General features: G+C 42.7%; 1 protein-coding gene across 2 annotated transcripts in view; it reads left to right on the plus strand.

The window, feature by feature from the left end:
• Positions 1 to 266: 266 nt before the first annotated feature.
• The window catches only part of CYFIP1 (cytoplasmic FMR1 interacting protein 1), a 59,821-nt gene continuing 43,068 nt past the window's right edge, over positions 267 to 17,019 (plus strand). For both annotated transcript variants that reach the window (XM_079972448.1, XM_079972447.1), the window contains exons 1-8: positions 267 to 419; positions 8,000 to 8,123; positions 8,231 to 8,320; positions 9,665 to 9,742; positions 10,417 to 10,518; positions 10,783 to 10,964; positions 15,178 to 15,274; positions 15,465 to 15,593. In XM_079972448.1, the coding sequence (XP_079828574.1) occupies positions 8,007 to 8,123; positions 8,231 to 8,320; positions 9,665 to 9,742; positions 10,417 to 10,518; positions 10,783 to 10,964; positions 15,178 to 15,274; positions 15,465 to 15,593 (795 nt within the window). In that variant the 5' untranslated portion in view covers positions 267 to 419; positions 8,000 to 8,006. The remainder of the gene's footprint in view (positions 420 to 7,999; positions 8,124 to 8,230; positions 8,321 to 9,664; positions 9,743 to 10,416; positions 10,519 to 10,782; positions 10,965 to 15,177; positions 15,275 to 15,464; positions 15,594 to 17,019) is intronic.

The following is a 17,019-nucleotide window of genomic DNA, read 5'->3' on the forward strand; positions in this document are numbered from 1 at the left end:
TTCGCAGCGATCCGGGGTATGAGCTGAGCGCCCGCCGCCTCCAGCCTCCCTCATTCCCTTTGCAAACCGGACCCGTTTCGACGGCTGTGTGAGCAAGATGTGGGAGGAGAATCGCTGGCTGGGAGGGAGGAGGAGCCGGAGGCTGGCTGGCTGGCTGGGCCAGGCGAGCGAGCAGGGTAGCTTTGCCTTGGAGAGGAATGGCTGCGGGTTTGGGACGGGACGGGGGAGGAGCTGCAGGAAAGGGTGTTTCCTGGCACGGTTTCCTTGTTTGAGTGACTCAGACAGGAAACTCCCTGCTTCGTGCGGCCCTGGGAAAAGGAAAGCGGCCCGGGCGAGGACCCCTCTCGCCGTCGCGCTCGAGGGGGGAAGCGGCGCCTCAGCGAGAGCAGTGCCGGGGGCTCCGCGGGCTCCAAGCCGAGGTAAGCCGCGGGCCTTTTTCGCCCTTGCAGGCTGCGCGAGAGAAACTTTCCTTGAGGCGCGCCCTTATCCGCCCGGGGAGGAACTTGCCCTCTGCTAAGCTGCTCCTCTTAGCCTCCCTTGCAACAAAATGCCGGGCATTTAGAGCTTGGGCTGCGTGCCAGAGACCCGAGCCCTCCTTTCCCCGCTATATGGCCTAACCAGAGGGGCGGACGTTAGTTTTTGCCCGTGGATTTTGAGGCGGGCCTCGGCGCTTCGTTCCAAACTTCCTGGGAAGTTTCGCTGCCTGTGAAGCGTCCCGGTTTCTGCCTCGCCTCATTTTGGAAGGAGACCGAGGGCCGGAGCAGCCAAGGGGGTGAGGGGAGGAAGCCCAGGGTGGGTTTGGGCTTGGGGAGGGCAAGGCTCGGTTCAGTGGCGGGCTTTTGCGGGTGTCGTTTTGCTGCCCGTGGTGAGCAGCGGCCTCGGGCAGCTTGATAAGGTCGTGGGGAAGGTGTAAAAACAGGTATTTGGAAAGCACTTCCGCGCACCAGCTCTCCTGACATGCGTGCAAGATCTCCCTGCATCGCTTGGTAAACGCTCAAGGTGGTATGTTCGCCCTGCACAACTTGACCTAAGATAAATTTCATTGTGGAGTCGTATAGCCTGCACAGTATGCAGAGTTTTAAGTCTCTTCTGCATAGTCAAGAAGCCCAGACAAATTGCTAGCACATAGGTTTTGTTAGTCGTTTGTGGGTCTTAGGTGACCAGAGAGAGAGACCAGTCCTCTATTTTGAGAATATTAACAGAAAGCGTGCGGAAACTTGAAGGTATCATAACTTGCTAAGGGACTAATTTGCAGGAGACTTTGGATATGTACTAATACACATTGAAAGAGTGAGAAAGTGAATCTTTGGTAAACACCTCTTAATCTGCAAGGTAGTGGAGTTTGACTAATCCATTGCAGACCTACTCAAAGTTAATGGGACTTGTTTCAGAATAAACATGCATAGAGGATAGCAGCTGAAGTCATTAAATAGCAACTAATCATTAAAAACAATGAACTTGTTTTATAGTGGCCAGGCCTAAGACTGGCAGGTTTTTCCAGAAATGTGTGCCTTTCTCTTGTAGTTTTCTGAATTTCTGCAGTAAGCAGTTTATATAGTGTAGGTTTCAGGTGTTCCAAAATCAGTGTCTTTCATTGAGAGGCACTCACATTTCACTACCCTAATACAAAAGTTGAACTTGCAAAACACTGAAATATGACACGGGGAGTTGGAATAGTTGCATTTTAGGCTGATTTTAGTAGCCTCAATTCTAGGGATGGGTTAGAGCATTCAGGCACAACTAACTTCATTATGAACCCTTTTGTTGGGTTTTGGGGTAGTAAACATAATTTATATTAATGTTCTGGCCACAGCATTATGCAAAATTATTTTATAATGTCTACTAGCTATGTTTAGCTCTATTCTTAATTTTACTCTTCCCAGTGTTTTCTATATTTAGGATACTGTGTTTCACATATTTTTCACATGGTCATTCAGGAATGGAGATCAAGAACAGGTCAATAATTCCTGTGTTCAAACTATTTAATTAACATCCTACACAAATTGACTTAACTCTCACCTGCTCATGTTTTGCTGTTTTAAGCAATCTGTTTGGATGCCAGTTAACTTTCTTGCTTTTATTTCTTTTTCTTTTAGACATTTTACAAATATTTTAAAACAAATCTACAGATCCAGTTTACATTCCCTTCGACTTCCCTCCCCTCCTTTCTGCAGCTATTTATTTTATATATTTTTATTACTGCATATCCAATTCAAATCTTTTTACCAATTTTCCCTAGTTTATCTCTTACTGCACATGTTTATATCAGTCCTGCTAATGTTTTGATTTGTTTACAATGCATCTTCAGATAATAAGTTTTCCCCACTCTATTTTTAAAAGTCTTTCTTCTTGGTTTCTTACTCTTCTGGTAAGTTTTGCCATTTTTGCATACTCCCATTAGTTTTAATTGCTAAACTTGCCAGAACTGTTTTGAACTTTCTTGCTTTTAAATGGGATGCGCCGCTGTGGAAAACAAGATGCTAGAATAGCATCTGGCTTTCACTCTGATTCAGTAGGGCTGCTCTTACAATATGGTATTTTTTATTCATTAATGAAGTCCACCTTTGTACTGCAAGGGATTCTCAAGAGAATATTGAGCAATCAAAGTATTGCAGTTAAATGCCGATAATGCAGTTGGACAAAAAAGGAGCTGAAGAAAATACTCTAATGGAATATAAAAATTGAACCCGAGCTTAGTCTCATGTTGCTTGGAAGGGACATTGTTGTAAAAGGGAATTCAGGAGGATTTGTCATGTTCTCGTCTTCCATCCCTCAAGGTCCAACATATAGCCATGAATACGTGATAGCTTCCTGAAAGTGACTACCAGGAACACCTTGTGTTTTCCTGCCATTCACATAAGGAGTTCCATGGAGTGGTCACACTAAGAGGACAGGGCTATAGATGACTCAGTGACTGTTTTTCCATTGGCGAAGGCAGTAGGCCTCTGAATTTGGGAACTTGCAGCTGGGGACAGCACATGCCCTGGTTGCAGGCTTTCCATAGGCATCTGGTTGACCACTGTAAGAACAGGACTAAATGGAACGTGGGCCTCATCCAGCTGCACTTTACTTGTGTTTCTAAGATCTAGTTCTCAGTGGGATCTAAACTTGTAGGTCTGCACAACTCTAGGCTGTAGTCTAGCTCTTAAATAACACAATGCCCTCACTTGTTTGTGGGGCATCCATTCATGTCAATCTACCTGCACTTTTTAACATGGTTGGATATTGCTGCAAGATGAATTAAGGAAGAATAAGGTATTTGGCGTAATACAGATACCATAGTACTTAGCATTTATTTGTTTATTAGAAGTGAAAACCAATGTGATAGATAGTAGGAAGCTGATAAGCATGCACATACATATACACACATAATGTGACTAGTGAATGTGTTGCAGGTTACATGGACTCTTTTAACTAATATAGAAACAAGAAGTTTTTAGGTGTGCACGTGCTGTACTCCATTGGAATTATTGGTGGTTCGGTGGCTTTTCTTCCACACCTGTGTTCTCTTCAGATCAGGGATAGCTGATGTGGTGCCCTCTCATCAACCTTATCCAGCATGGCCAGTGGTTTAAGATGATGGGAGTTGTATTCCAGCAACATCTGGAAAGCACTACGTTGGCTAAAATAGTGATAGGGAAATTTCCCATCAGGAAAAAAATAGTGGAATATTACATGCAGTTTTTGCAGTGTACACTGTAGTTTTCACTTTCCTTAGGGTTCCCCTCCGCCTTCTGCCACTCAGGTTTTTTTGTCTCCAAGCATCCATAGACTTCTCTTGATTTCTTCCAGTACATTCCAACTCTGTAATTCTAAGGTTCTCTGAATGGATTCACTGCATCTGTCCTTGGATAGGAATTTTCTGAGCAGAAGTGAAAGAGAGGAAGTTGTGCAGATGGTGTTTCATGCACGGAGTAGCTATTTTTTGTATTTCTCTTAAGCTGCATATGAAATTTGCATGTGAAAAAAGAATCTTCATCTAAAGATCTTAGATGTGCAAGTTATGTGCCCAGTTTTAGCCAGCTGTAAATATACCGTACTTTGTGCTGCATGACTGCTATTTTATAGAATCAGAGTTGCAAGGAATCTCAAAGTCCAACCCTCTGATGGTTCAGATGATCTGCTACTTGTCACATATTAGGGCTTTTTGCTCTTAGGTTTTCTTTGCTGGTTTCTGTTGAGAAATTTCAGCTTTGTTGGGACCATAATTGCCTTCATTATGGTGGAAATAATTTTTTCAGGGTCTTTGAGAACTTGTTTATAGTAAAAAAAAAAAGTGCTTTCAGAAGAGAACTCAACATGTTTGTATGTACATGGCAAATCTTATTGCAGAATTCTTCTGTGATGCCCTTTTATTTGTTTGAAACGTTTAGGTCCCTTCTTTCCCAGCTAAAAGTTTTTCACGTTTGTTTACAACAATAAAAAAACTATAAAACAATTTATGATGATTAAAACATCACAGCCAAAAGGCCACAGTAACAAATATTAAATAAAATAAATAAAAAGCCCTCCAGAATAATCACGTTTTCAGTGGAAGGTGGGCAGTGATGGAGCCATCTTCAGGAAGAACATTCTACAGCCTTGAGTTGAACTATTTGTGAATTATATTTGCAGTTTTGTTGCATGCTAGAGTAGGGGCAAAGTACCCTGTCCCTCCTTTCTGCAGTTTCTTGTGTTTCTGTGCTGGGCCTGGAGGGGTACACTTTGCCTCATCCATCCACAGCTTAGAATCCTGAATAAGCTAAAAAATACTGAATAGGTTTGCAGTGTAGACAAGGCGTAGCTATGTGACAATCTGCTGATTTCTTTCTTTTTTTGAATCACAGTATTTTGTGCTGATGAGCGCTCTTCCTGTTGTTTCTCGATCAGTCAAATGCTGATTTTTCTTGCTTGCTTAGAGTTAAAATAAGGAAGTGTAAGATGTATGCACGTCTCTTGAAGAGAAACTACAAAAGGTTTGTTCCATTCACCCCACTTCCAGTCTATGTGCCCAGACAAACTAAAGAGAAAATCCATAGTGGTCTTAGTAATACAAGACATGCTTCTGACTATGTTTAAATGAGGCATGCAAGAATAAATTGACTTTAAAACCAATTGATAATCCAGTGAAAGCTGCAATCCTAACCCCATTTACCAGAGTAAGATCCATTGAATCCCATAGGACAACTTTATAAGTAGATATGGTTAGGGTTGAGCTGTAAATTACTTTGAAGCAGATTTGGTCCCTTGAAGTCAAGGACAGCGCAATATTTGAGAGGCTTTGCTTCAGATATTTATAACAACATGTATCTTGGGCCATTTCCACTTTGCCATTAGAAAAGGGAGCGGGGATCAAACTGGTCATTGAACTTCAAGCAGAGAACTATGATGGAAACATGCGTACCAAGTTTAGTTGGTTATATCAGTCTTTAGTTGGTGATCTCAAACTATATTGATAACCCCAGTGTAGTTTCCTCACAACTTTCCTTAACCATCATTGAAAAATAATGGAGAGAGTTTGATCTGGAGTTTGAAAATGAAGCACAGAATGGAATGCTGAGTATGCACACATGTTTTCATTCTGATATCTCTCTCCCAAGCAGTTACTGGATTACAGTGTGTTTTGTTTTTTCATCCCCGTTTTAAAAATGGGGCCAGGGCGGTCACGGACAATTGTGCCCTAAAAATGCTTACAAGATTAAAATTTGAATTTCTCAGTATTTACCTGAAAGCAACACCCAAGCTTAGAAAAGTTGCTTGGTGAGTTAAAATTTTGCCTGTTGAATTAAAATTGAATTTGTTCTAATATAGGAAATAGCCAGGGTACTGGTTAGCCTCTTGCCAATGAAACAACAATAGTTCTTACTGGCTGAATTTGCACATATATTGAGAGTTTATGACGTTGATGATGAATAGGTGCTGTTTTTCTATGAGTGGGGTCGTCCTTTGTTTTTCTTCCAGTATGTAGGCACAAGTACAAGCAAACCATTTGAAAGTGAGTCACTATTTCTAAATTAGTGAGTTTATGCAGTTTGTAGGTTGGCAGTAACCAGGCTGACTAAATTTAGCCCTGCTTACTCAGTGACAGAGCTGAAGAGTCATGTCAAGGTATAATGTAGAGGCTATACAGTGGCACCTCAGGTTAAGAACTTAATTCATTCTGGAGGTCCATTCTTAACCTGAAACTGTTCTTAACCAGAGGTACCACTTTAGCTAATGGGGCCTCCCGCTGCCGCCGCACGATTTCTGTTCTCATCCTGAGGTAAAGTTCTTAACCTGAGGTACTATTTCCGGGTTAGCGGAGTCTGTAACCCGAAGTGTTTGTAACCTGAGGTGTTTGTAACCCGAGCTACCACTGTAGTAAAGTAGAAATCAAGTTGCTAGGTTTGTCATTGCAAGAGGCATAAGAAATCATTCACCAGGCACAGTTTGGCAACATAACAAGTAAGAAGCCATGATGTGGGAATTGTAGAAGGTTTTAAGTTGAGCCAAGACACTCTAGAACTTAACTTGAGAATCCCTTTGCAGTTCCAGGATTCAGCAGTGAGATAGGAATTATGTAGCAATGGGTCTCCTTGCATCAGAAGGGGATTGGATTAGATGACCTTTGAGGTCAGTACCAATTCTAAGAATAACAATAAATGAGGAACTGCAGCAGATCCCACTACATCTGCATTTCCAGGTCAAAGGAGGTGACTTGGAAGCAGACTTCTAGTCACCTGGAAATTAAATATTGGGTTCTTTTAGCTGGACCAGGGATGGGGAACATTTTTCGGCCCAGGGACCACATTCGCTCACAAATAATCTTCTGGGGGCCACATTTCAGTGGTGGGGCAGGGTCAGAGGGGCTACTGGGTTTTATCCACCTATAAAACCCTCTCCAACTTCCTTTCAATCAAGCAAGAGGCTGTGTAATGATATATTTATAGTGAGGAGCATCACTTCTAAGGGTGTGGCTTTCAGAAGAGTTTTCCCCTTCCCTGAGATAGACAGTGTGTGGTGTGCGAAGCAAGAACCTTTCAATTATTTTTGTTGTTGTGATAGCTACTAATGTTATGACTTTTGCCTGTCATCTTTGGTGAATGTTTCTTCCGAACGTTTCCTACATGTGGTAAACTTATGAGTGAAAGCTCCCCAGGATGTGGTACTCCTCACATCTCGGTCGTTCTTTACGAGTGTGATAGGCTGAAGTTATGTCACGTTGACTGTTCTCTGTGAAATACGAACGCAAGGGCAGCCTTGTAAATATGCCCACAGGAACCACTATACTGCATATTATTTATTTGGTTATTTGTTTTACAAGACTCCTGAAGGCTGGCAGAGGAAGGGAGGAGGCCTGTATTTCTGTGCTGGTTGTGGAAGATGGGGCTACATTCCTATAGCATCTCACATGGTTTTATGTTCAATACAGAGGAGAGATGGAGTTCTTCATCCTTCTCCACCAACCTACTCACTTGCGGGCAAAGAATTCCTCTTTGCCTGTGGCTTCCAGGCTAATGCTTAAACCCAAAAGGAATTGGATCCCATTATTTCCTTTTTTTGCACACACCAGACACCTTTATGTCCAGAATATTGGGGTGTGTGTGTGCCTATCCTGCAGGATCTGAACTCTCTGAGAGGGTTTTTCTGCCCCTGAACAGTGCAGCTGTTGTGATGCCAAAATGTTTTTTGTGCCCCTCCCCCATTTTTTCCATGTCTTAATTTAAAAAAACAAAATTCATTTCAATTTTCTTTTATTGACTACTCTGCTGTGATACTGTGATGGCAGAAACCATTTGTACCACCACAAAGATCCTCCTCAGATTTGTTGGGTTTAAAGGAAATGAAGTGGTTTCATCCATCTGGCCACAACTGCTTTTGCTGTGCCCTCTTTTACATGCTATACCTTGACGACTGGGCCCATGGGTCAAAATGGCCCTTAGCCTGAAAAAGATTAACCATTCCTGGTCTACAGCATGCTGCAGGTCATCTCTACCTGTTATGGATTTTGCCAGTTTAAAGTTGTGTTTTCTCTTTATAGAACCAAAATGACTGCCCAGGTTACCTTGGAGGACGCTTTGTCCAATGTCGATCTCTTGGAAGAATTGCCACTACCAGACCAACAACCATGTATTGAGCCCCCTCCATCATCCTTGCTTTATCAGGTATGGCATCTGCAAAATGAAATATTTGTTGACCAGTTTAAGACCACCACTTGAATAAACTTCTTCAAGACCTTTGATCATTTTGGTGTCTATTTCTTTTCATGCAGCCAAATTTCAACACCAATTTTGAAGACAGGAATGCATTTGTCACAGGCATTGCAAGATACATCGAACAGGCAACTGTTCATTCTAATATGGTAAATATTTTTATTGTGTTTTTCCTTCCTTCCTTTTTTACAGCAACAACATAAAAAATACGGGCAAGTGAGGGAAGGGTAGCATGGTAAAAACTGAACATTAGAAGGAAATGGGAAATTATGTTAGTATGTTTCTTTCAACCTGGAAAATTCATATGTGTTTTTTTTTAAATAGTGTTAAACTATATGTGTATATTCTGCATGTGTTCTGGATAATTTTTAGTACTTTCACCTGTTCTGTGGTAGAAACTTTGGCTTAATTTCATTCTTTTATTTTGTGTGTGTGTGTGTGTGTGTTTTCTCAGTTTGTAGCATTGTAATTATTTAGGTCCAACAAATTTTTAAAAAGTTCATTAGAAGTTCTGTAAATGTAAGTTATAGAAGGAGGCACCAGAATATAGAGGAAGCTTAAAGGGGATGGAGTTAACTCAAAAAAAATCTGAGAAATGCTGACGTAGACTGTCTCAAGTGATCCTTGATTCTACTAAAATAAGCCACCTGGTGTTACATTATTCCTTAGTTATATACTGGATTGGCAAGTTTTGCTGCTTAGCCTTCCTTTTTACAATTTAAAGGAGAAGGCTTTGATGGCTAGAGCGGATGGATGTTGTCGTCCAAAAACACATGGAAGACACCAGGCTAGGGAAGGTTGGCCGAGGATGCACGGTTCTCATTTAGGATGCTAGAGGTCCCAGGTTCTTTGTCTTTAAGGGAGGGGCCATGTTTTGTGACAGAGCAAATGATTTGCATGTGGAAGTTCTGAGGCTCAGTCCCTGGCATCTCCAGTTTTGAAAGGATTGGGTAGCAAGCAATGTGAAAGACCCTTTGTGTAGGACCCTAAAGAGCCACTGCGAGTCAGAGGAGGCAGTTGGCTCGATGGACTAACAGTCTGACCTAGTATAAATAACACAGCACCCTATGTTTCTGCAGTTAGACTGCTCTATGATTCTGCTCAAATGTGAGAGTTTAGTATTGGGCACATACCAATTAAGCATCCCAAGAACCTTTTTCTTCCACCGTTTGTTAGGGGATATGATTCATTCAGTGATTTGTTGAAGCCGTAACCGTTATTGTTGAAAGCGAAAGATTTGGCTATGTTCCTAAGCACAATTACTTGGAAAAACCAGGGCTTAGAATTCCCAGTTGGCGATGTTCAGAGCTGGAGAAATAGTCAAAGCAAAATTTTGGTCAGTGTTCTGATGAAAGCTTTTAGCTTATCACTTCTGAGATACCAGGCAGATGTTTTATTTCTTTCTTTACATCACTGCTAGCTCCAGTAAACTTCCCTTTGTGTTCACCTCTGCACCTTCTTCATCGAAATAACAGCTTTTATTTTTACGATAGAACGAAATGTTGGAAGAAGGGCAAGAATATGCTGTCATGCTGTATACATGGAGAAGCTGCTCAAGAGCCATTCCTCAGGTAATGGAGCAACATGGACTCTTTAGTTCTATCATTTTGGCTTATTACAAATGTGTTGTGTCTCCCATTCCATACAGCCGGTTCCTGGGACAGCTGCCTCCTCAGCACCTGTCTACCTGCCTGTAGGGTGTGTGCGCATGTCTCAGTGTACAGGAACCACTTCCCATCTTTATCTTGGACGCTTTCTCATTCTTGCAGCACACACATTTTTTACTGCAATAGAGGACAACGTTAGAAAATTAATGAGGAAGTGCTGTACAGTGGAAAGAGGGCAGGTGCTGACATTGGAGATGATCTTCCTCTATTTTAGTAGTACTAGAGGCAGAATCAATGTGAACCTCTACTCACCCCCTCTCGATCTTTGTAAGAGATACCACCAACCTGTTATTGAACTACTAGACAAGCCCTTTCCAGTGCTCGACTCAAGTGTGTTGCATTTGGTAGAATAGTTATTGAATCAAGTGCTCAATAAGAAGGTGTGTTATGTGACATAGTGTAGCTTGCATGTTTTGACATAGATATTTTTGTGTGCGGAAGTTTTCTTCTGTGAACTGCCCTGGGTCCTCTGGGTGTAGGGCGGTATATAAATTAAATAAATAATTTTTTTATAACTAGGTGAGAAAGATGTGTATGAAGAGTATATAATCTGACAAGTTCTGCCCTCCCCTTTTCAGGTGAAATGTAATGAGCAGCCAAACAGAGTGGAAATTTATGAAAAAACAGTGGAAGTGCTGGAACCAGAGGTCACAAAACTGATGAATTTTATGTACTTTCAGGTAAACGAATATCGGTTGCTAACTTGATGGTTGTTCTTCTTCCCCAGTGCTTTCCATGATTGCTGCTTTCCCCAGCATTCTTCCTTCCTTGCCTACCTTGTCTGTTCCATGGTAGTTATGTGTGGTATTTGTTACTTAATGAATGGTTCACGTGGAGAGTCATTTTGTGTACCGGCAGTGTATGGACAAATCTGATCACTACAACCTGTGGGTAGCACTCTTACTTTAAACAACAGCAACACAGAGATTTGTTTTTATCAACAGAGAAATGCAATCGAAAGATTCTGTGGAGAGGTGAAGCGCTTGTGTCATGCCGAGAGGAGGAAGGACTTTGTGTCTGAAGCATACCTGATCACTCTTGGAAAGTTTATCAACATGTTTGCTGTTTTGGATGAGCTGAAAAATATGAAGTGCAGTGTGAAGAATGACCATTCGGCCTACAAACGGTGAGATGCTCTGTGGGGATGTAGGGCGGGGGGGGGGCAGCGTTTTCTATATTTGGTTTATGTTGTTCCTGTGAATCATGCCAACTAGTACAGAGTTTTAGTATCGTGTTTTTTAGTATCGAGGGGGAAACCTCAGCGCCTAGGACTTGCCGACCGCATGGTCGGCGGTTCGAATCCCCGCGGCGGAGTGGCTCCCGTCGTTCGGTCCCAGCGCCTGCCAACCTAGCAGTTCGAACGCACCCCCGGGTGCAAGTAGATAAATAGGGACCGCTTACCAGCGGGAAGGTAAACGGCGTTGCGTGTGCTGCGCTGGCTCGCCAGATGCAGCTTGTCACGCTGGCCACATGACCCGGAAGTGTCTGCGGACAGCGCTGGCTCCCGGCCTATAGAGTGAGATGAGTGCACAACCCTAGAGTCTGTCAAGACTGGCCCGTACGGGCAGGGGTACCTTTACCTTTACCTTACCTTGCTGTTTTATCAGTGCAACGTCTCTTCTAATCTTCTGCGTCTGAGCTGCTTGGAACTAGTGGATCACTGTAACCCTATGCCAGGTGTGACAAGCCTTTGACTCTTCAGATGTTGCTGAAGTACAACTCCCATCATTCCTAGTTATTGGCTATGCTTCCTGGGGCTGATGTTGGAGTTCATCAACATCTGGAGGGCCAAAGGTTCTTCACACCTGCCCTGCGCAGTTGCTGAGTGTCATACCCAGGCATAGGCAAACTCGGCCCTCCAGATGTTTTGGGACTACAATTCCCATCATCCCTGACCACTGGTCCTGTCAGCTAGGGATGATGGGAGTTGTAGTCCCAAAACATCTGAAGGGCCGAGATTGCCTATGCCTTGTCATACCTGTTGAATTAAGGCTACTTCACCGATTGCATGGTGGCAAGCATGTTTTCATCTCCGAATACCTCTGTGGCAGGTTGCTGTGAGACATACTAGCTTCCTAGCATACATGCCTATAGGAATGTGTGTCTAGAAAAATGCAGTCCTTGTGTGCACATATTTTGTGTATCATCAAAGAAAGTATAATATGTTGGACAACCCTCAGGGTGTTTATATACTGGAAACAGTGTTTGATAGGGGCACATTCTCTGCAAGGAGTTTCAGATTAAGTCTTCTGTCAGCATTTACCCCTATGGAAAAGGAAACATTCTTTTTCTCTTGGCATATGAAGTTGCCTATAGCGCCACAAGACAATGTGGCCACAAGATGGCACTAGTTGTTTGCTATATGCTATATTCACATTTTGTGTATACTTGTAAAATATATATCTTCCCTCCACCCACCCCCAAAAAGGTATAAAATGTGCCCTGGAAAATATTCTCACAGTGAGTTGAAACAAGAAGAGGTGGACTCAGGTTAGAAATTGCACAGGATTGGGGACTGGTGTCAATGTGACATTCTTCTTACCTGTTTCTCCAGGAAATGTGCATGAGGCAGATAAGAGATGACTTTTGTGTGTGGATATCTTTTTCCTGGAGGGGTGGAATACAAATGGGCTGCCCGTTTTGAAATTGCGTTTCTGTTACAATATGCCTCCATGAGCATCTTTGCAAAAGCACTCTCAACGGTGATAACTGTTGAAGAAAGGTTGAAGAAAAATGTTGCACTGGAAAATGCATTAATTCTGGTGGAACTTATTTAGAGCTGGGGCTCAGCCTCGGAACAATTTCAGTGCCCATATCCGGTTCTGAACCACGTCAATAGAGAGCCTCTGAAGCATGCTTGTTGGGTACAGTCCTTCATTTCTGATGCACCACAGTTTGAAGCTTTGGGGCAGAACCCAGTATCTCATGGCCAGATCTTGAGAGTGTGCTGGGGGGGGGGGAGGGAGAGGGCATGGAATGCAGGAGACATTCCACTGCATGTAAGTGGCATTCTGCTCATGGTGGGACCTTGCAAGTCTTGCCAGGTCTGATTTTATTTATTTATCACAATTTTTTATAAAATGCTGAACATCACAATAATACTATAGCAGTATACAAAAAACCCCTCTGTAAATAAAATAGATGACTGCTCTTAACTGCTCTTGAGTAAACTTATAATTCTGCTGTAGCTTATAAAAAAAACCCGAGAAATTAAAGTTAGCAACCTGTTAAATCAGAGCCTTTCTAACTTCAGTGGGAAGTGTGTTCTGCCACTGCAATGAGGAACCTAGTCCGAGCTACAATGGGATGGATCTCTGGCACATTGCAGCATCACAAGGATGCAATCTTATTTGTAAGGAGGTCTAAGCACCAGCACAGCTTAAAAAATAAATAACAAAATCAAGCTCTGGGTTCATCTCATGCAATCACATGTTTGAACTGCTGTCTTCTAAGTGTGTTATCTCTATGTTCTGTGCCTTAATGCTGCAGTCACCTGCAGTTCATACCTTAAGACTTGCTTCTGTAAAAAAGTGCATAGGCTTGGGTTCCTAGAGAATCTTGTAGGCAACAAGCGGCTGTTCCTCTGAGATAACACCTGCAAAACAATGCCCCACGGAAATGTGCCGGGTGGTTGATTATGATGTTAATTATGATGAATAGCTTCATTAAGCCCACACTGCTCCTTTCAGAAAAATCCCATTCTGTGCAGCGGGGAAGACAACCACCTAGTGTCTGAGTGTAAAACCGCTTGCAATTCAGGCTGTGCTGTTGCTTTAGGACTTCTGAAGGGTAGTGTGTGAGTGAGAGGGGGTGGGGAAGCAAAGAGAGAAGGCAGTTTTCTAAGAGCTCTGTCTTCAGATGGCAGCTGAAAACAACACACCCAGCTAACTCCCACTTTAATGATTTGTTAAAAATCGGTAGTTTGGATCTGCACCCCTTATGGGTGTATACTAAGTTCTAGGAGGTTTCTTTATGCTCTTGCCTGCATGGTTTGACTTGTTGTCTAAAGTGAGGTGCCATTCAGTCATTGAGTGTTATTTCGCAACCTTTTCTCTTTGTTACCTGTATGACGTCAATCTAATAACTTCCAACCATAAACGAGGTCCTTGCCTCTCGGTGTATTTTTATATTGTTGCATGTCTTAAAATTTGTTGTCCACTCAAGAGGGGTAAATTAGAAATATAAAATAAGCAAAGATTTTTGCCTAAAAAGGAAGGTGGAAAAAAGGGAAAGGTTCAGGAAGGAAAAAATTAAGTTGATTTTGGGTGGTATTCTTGACATACACCTGTTTTGCATTCTGCATGGTTCCTCAAGAATGATTTAAAAATTACCGTATCTTTCGCCCTATAGGACGCACTTTTTCCCCTCCAAAAATGAAGGGGAAATGTGTGTGCGTCCTATGGGGCGAATGCAGGCTTTCGCTGAAGCCTGGAGAGCGAGAGGGGTCGGTGCGCACCGACCCCTCTCGCGCTCCAGGCTTCAGGAGAGCCGCAGCGCCAGCCCCACAAGGTCGGGGGACAGCGGGGAGGCGGAACGCCGCCATCCCGCTGTCTCCCAATGTGGTTTGGAGGCTGACGGCGGGGAGACGCATGCTTCTCCCCACCGCCAGCCCCGCAAGCTCCGGGGACAGCTGGGAGGCGCAGCGCGTCTTCCCGCTGTCCCCGGACCTGGTCTGCAGGCGGGCAGCGGGGAGAAGAGCGCTTCTCCCCGCTGCCGGCCCCACAAGCACCTGGGGGGGAAATACATTTTTTTTCCTTTATTTCCCCCCAAAAAACCTTGGTGCGTCCTATGGGCCGAAAAATACGGTAGGTAGTTACTGCTGAAAGTTGATTCCAAAGTAGAAGTGGCTCCGCCTAATTACCCTGTCAGAACTGATCCTTATGGAAAGCCACTGTTGCAGGCTCAGTCTCCATGAATGCGCCAGTTGCCCTTATGCCGGCAACCGTGAGTCAGTTGCATCACAAATTATTGCTGCTGGAAAATAATGACAGAACAGTGTGTGTCGGGACAACAACCTGAGTCTCCTGCCCACTGCACTCACATTTATTGGTTTCTACATTGCTCATCAAGGTGTGACATTGGATGCCACACCATAGTGTGCATGCATGTGCACACGTGTGTGCTGGCTTCTTCTCTAGCAGCAGAAAAGCTAGTGGAGGCCAGCAGAGCTGTCTTTATCCAGTGACAATGAATCATTAAGATACAGCAATTGTCCTTCATTCATACACTTGGCTTTGCAGTAATGTGTTTTCTTGCAGGGGCCAGTGACATAGCTATAGGGGCTCTCTGTCTATCGTTCTTGCGAGATTTAACTTCTTTTTCTCCTGTTTCCTTTGAAGGGCTGCCCAATTTTTGCGTAAAATGGCCGACCCTCAGTCTATCCAAGAATCCCAGAACCTCTCCATGTTTCTTGCTAATCACAATAAGATCACGCAGGTATGTTTTTAAGTAAACAAAACTATGATGTCATTGTTCCCTTCTTATTTTTGTACAGAGCACGGTATCTTACATGCTGAATAATATAATAAAATCCAGCTATTTCCATACATATGATTTCCACAAATATTCTCTCTTGATTCCCCACCCCCTGTTGCCATATACAACGTTTAACTGGTTTCTGTTCTAGTCTTTACAGCAGCAACTTGAGGTGATTCCTGGCTATGAAGAGCTGCTTGCTGATATTGTGAATTTATGCGTGGATTACTATGAAAACAAAATGTATCTAACGCCCAGTGAGAAGCACATGCTCCTAAAAGTAAGATATGCTGCGTGAAGCATTTCAGCATTGGGGGGGGGGTGGTTGGAGGGGAGGAATGCTGGGTGAGCATTGAAAATACTCTTGAAATGTTAGAGGTTCGTTGTCAAGTAACTTGGAATAATTGGTATGCTCTTTGAACTATTTTCAGCCTCTCTTTTATGTATGTGAATTCCCTCCCTCCACACTTCTATATGCACAGGGACTAAATGATGATTTTAATGAAGGGGGTAGAGAAAAGGCAAAAATGGAATTAGAACGTTTATGTGTCATTTTGTCATATTGGGTAAAAGATATGCAGAGGCAAATCTACCATTTGAAATGCTTAGAGGAACTAAATTGCTCGGCATTCATTATATTGGCTTTTAGCTAAAGGAATATAGTAATGTTGAAAAAAAGCAATGTATTTGTGCCCAGGAATTTTTCGGCACTGTGCCTCCAAATGGCTCCGTATGCATTCATTCCATTGGTTTTTAGCCAAATGAATATAGTAATTTTAAAAATGTTGAAAAGGGTAGTTTATTTGTGCCTATGAATCTTTTTGCAGCATATCTAGGACTGCACAGGAAAGCTAGTTTAACAGCTTTCAAATCTGATTACCATACTTGAATAATTAGAAGCATTTATCCTTCAGAAGCTTATAGCTCTGAAATGTAGCAGGTAAATTTGGCTGGGATATTCTAAGGGTTCCAGAGCTTATTGTGCTTATTCTTAACATATTTGACTGTGTTTTATTTAAAAAATCCAGGTGCCTGCTTCTGTGGCCTCTGGTGAAGCACCGTCTTACTCTGTGTTTAGAGTTAATGATTGATTTTAATATTTTAGGAAGGATAGTTTTGTAATTCACTTGCTTCTGATATCTCCCAAATATATTACAATTATGAAAACTTTAAATTAGAAACTGGCCTCTTTTCATAAGAGAAGCTTCAAGATTTATACATGAACAACTTCAAGATGACTAGGTATGAGAAAAATGTATATGTACAGAGCATCATGCATATATACTCATCTGAATTTTCATGGTTGTAAAAATGATCAACATTTTATCTTGGGAAGATTTGGTGATCTCAGTGTTTTGTTCTGGACATCAATGGTTGCTATATTTGAGACTTGGATGAAATCTCCCCCAAGTCTGAATGGTGAGTCACCTGGGATATATTTTGGTCCTCCAGCACCGAGAAGCAATTTATGTCAGCACTGGCTGATTCTTGGGGGAAGAAAATATCCCCATTGAGTTGCCATCATGAAGAAGGCTGTGTCATATCTCCATGGGCTTCTGCTGATGGTGGGACCACAAGAAAGCCCTATTACAGATCTTAACACACAGCCAGGCTGATGATGGAAAGAGGTGCTCCTTCAGATTCCAAGCCGATTAGGGCTTTTATATGTTAATGCTAACTGATTAAATTGAGTTTGGTAGCCTATA

The sequence above is a fragment of the Podarcis cretensis genome (genome assembly GCF_951804945.1).
Source record: "Podarcis cretensis genome assembly, chromosome: 4".
NCBI lineage: Eukaryota > Metazoa > Chordata > Lepidosauria > Squamata > Lacertidae > Podarcis > Podarcis cretensis.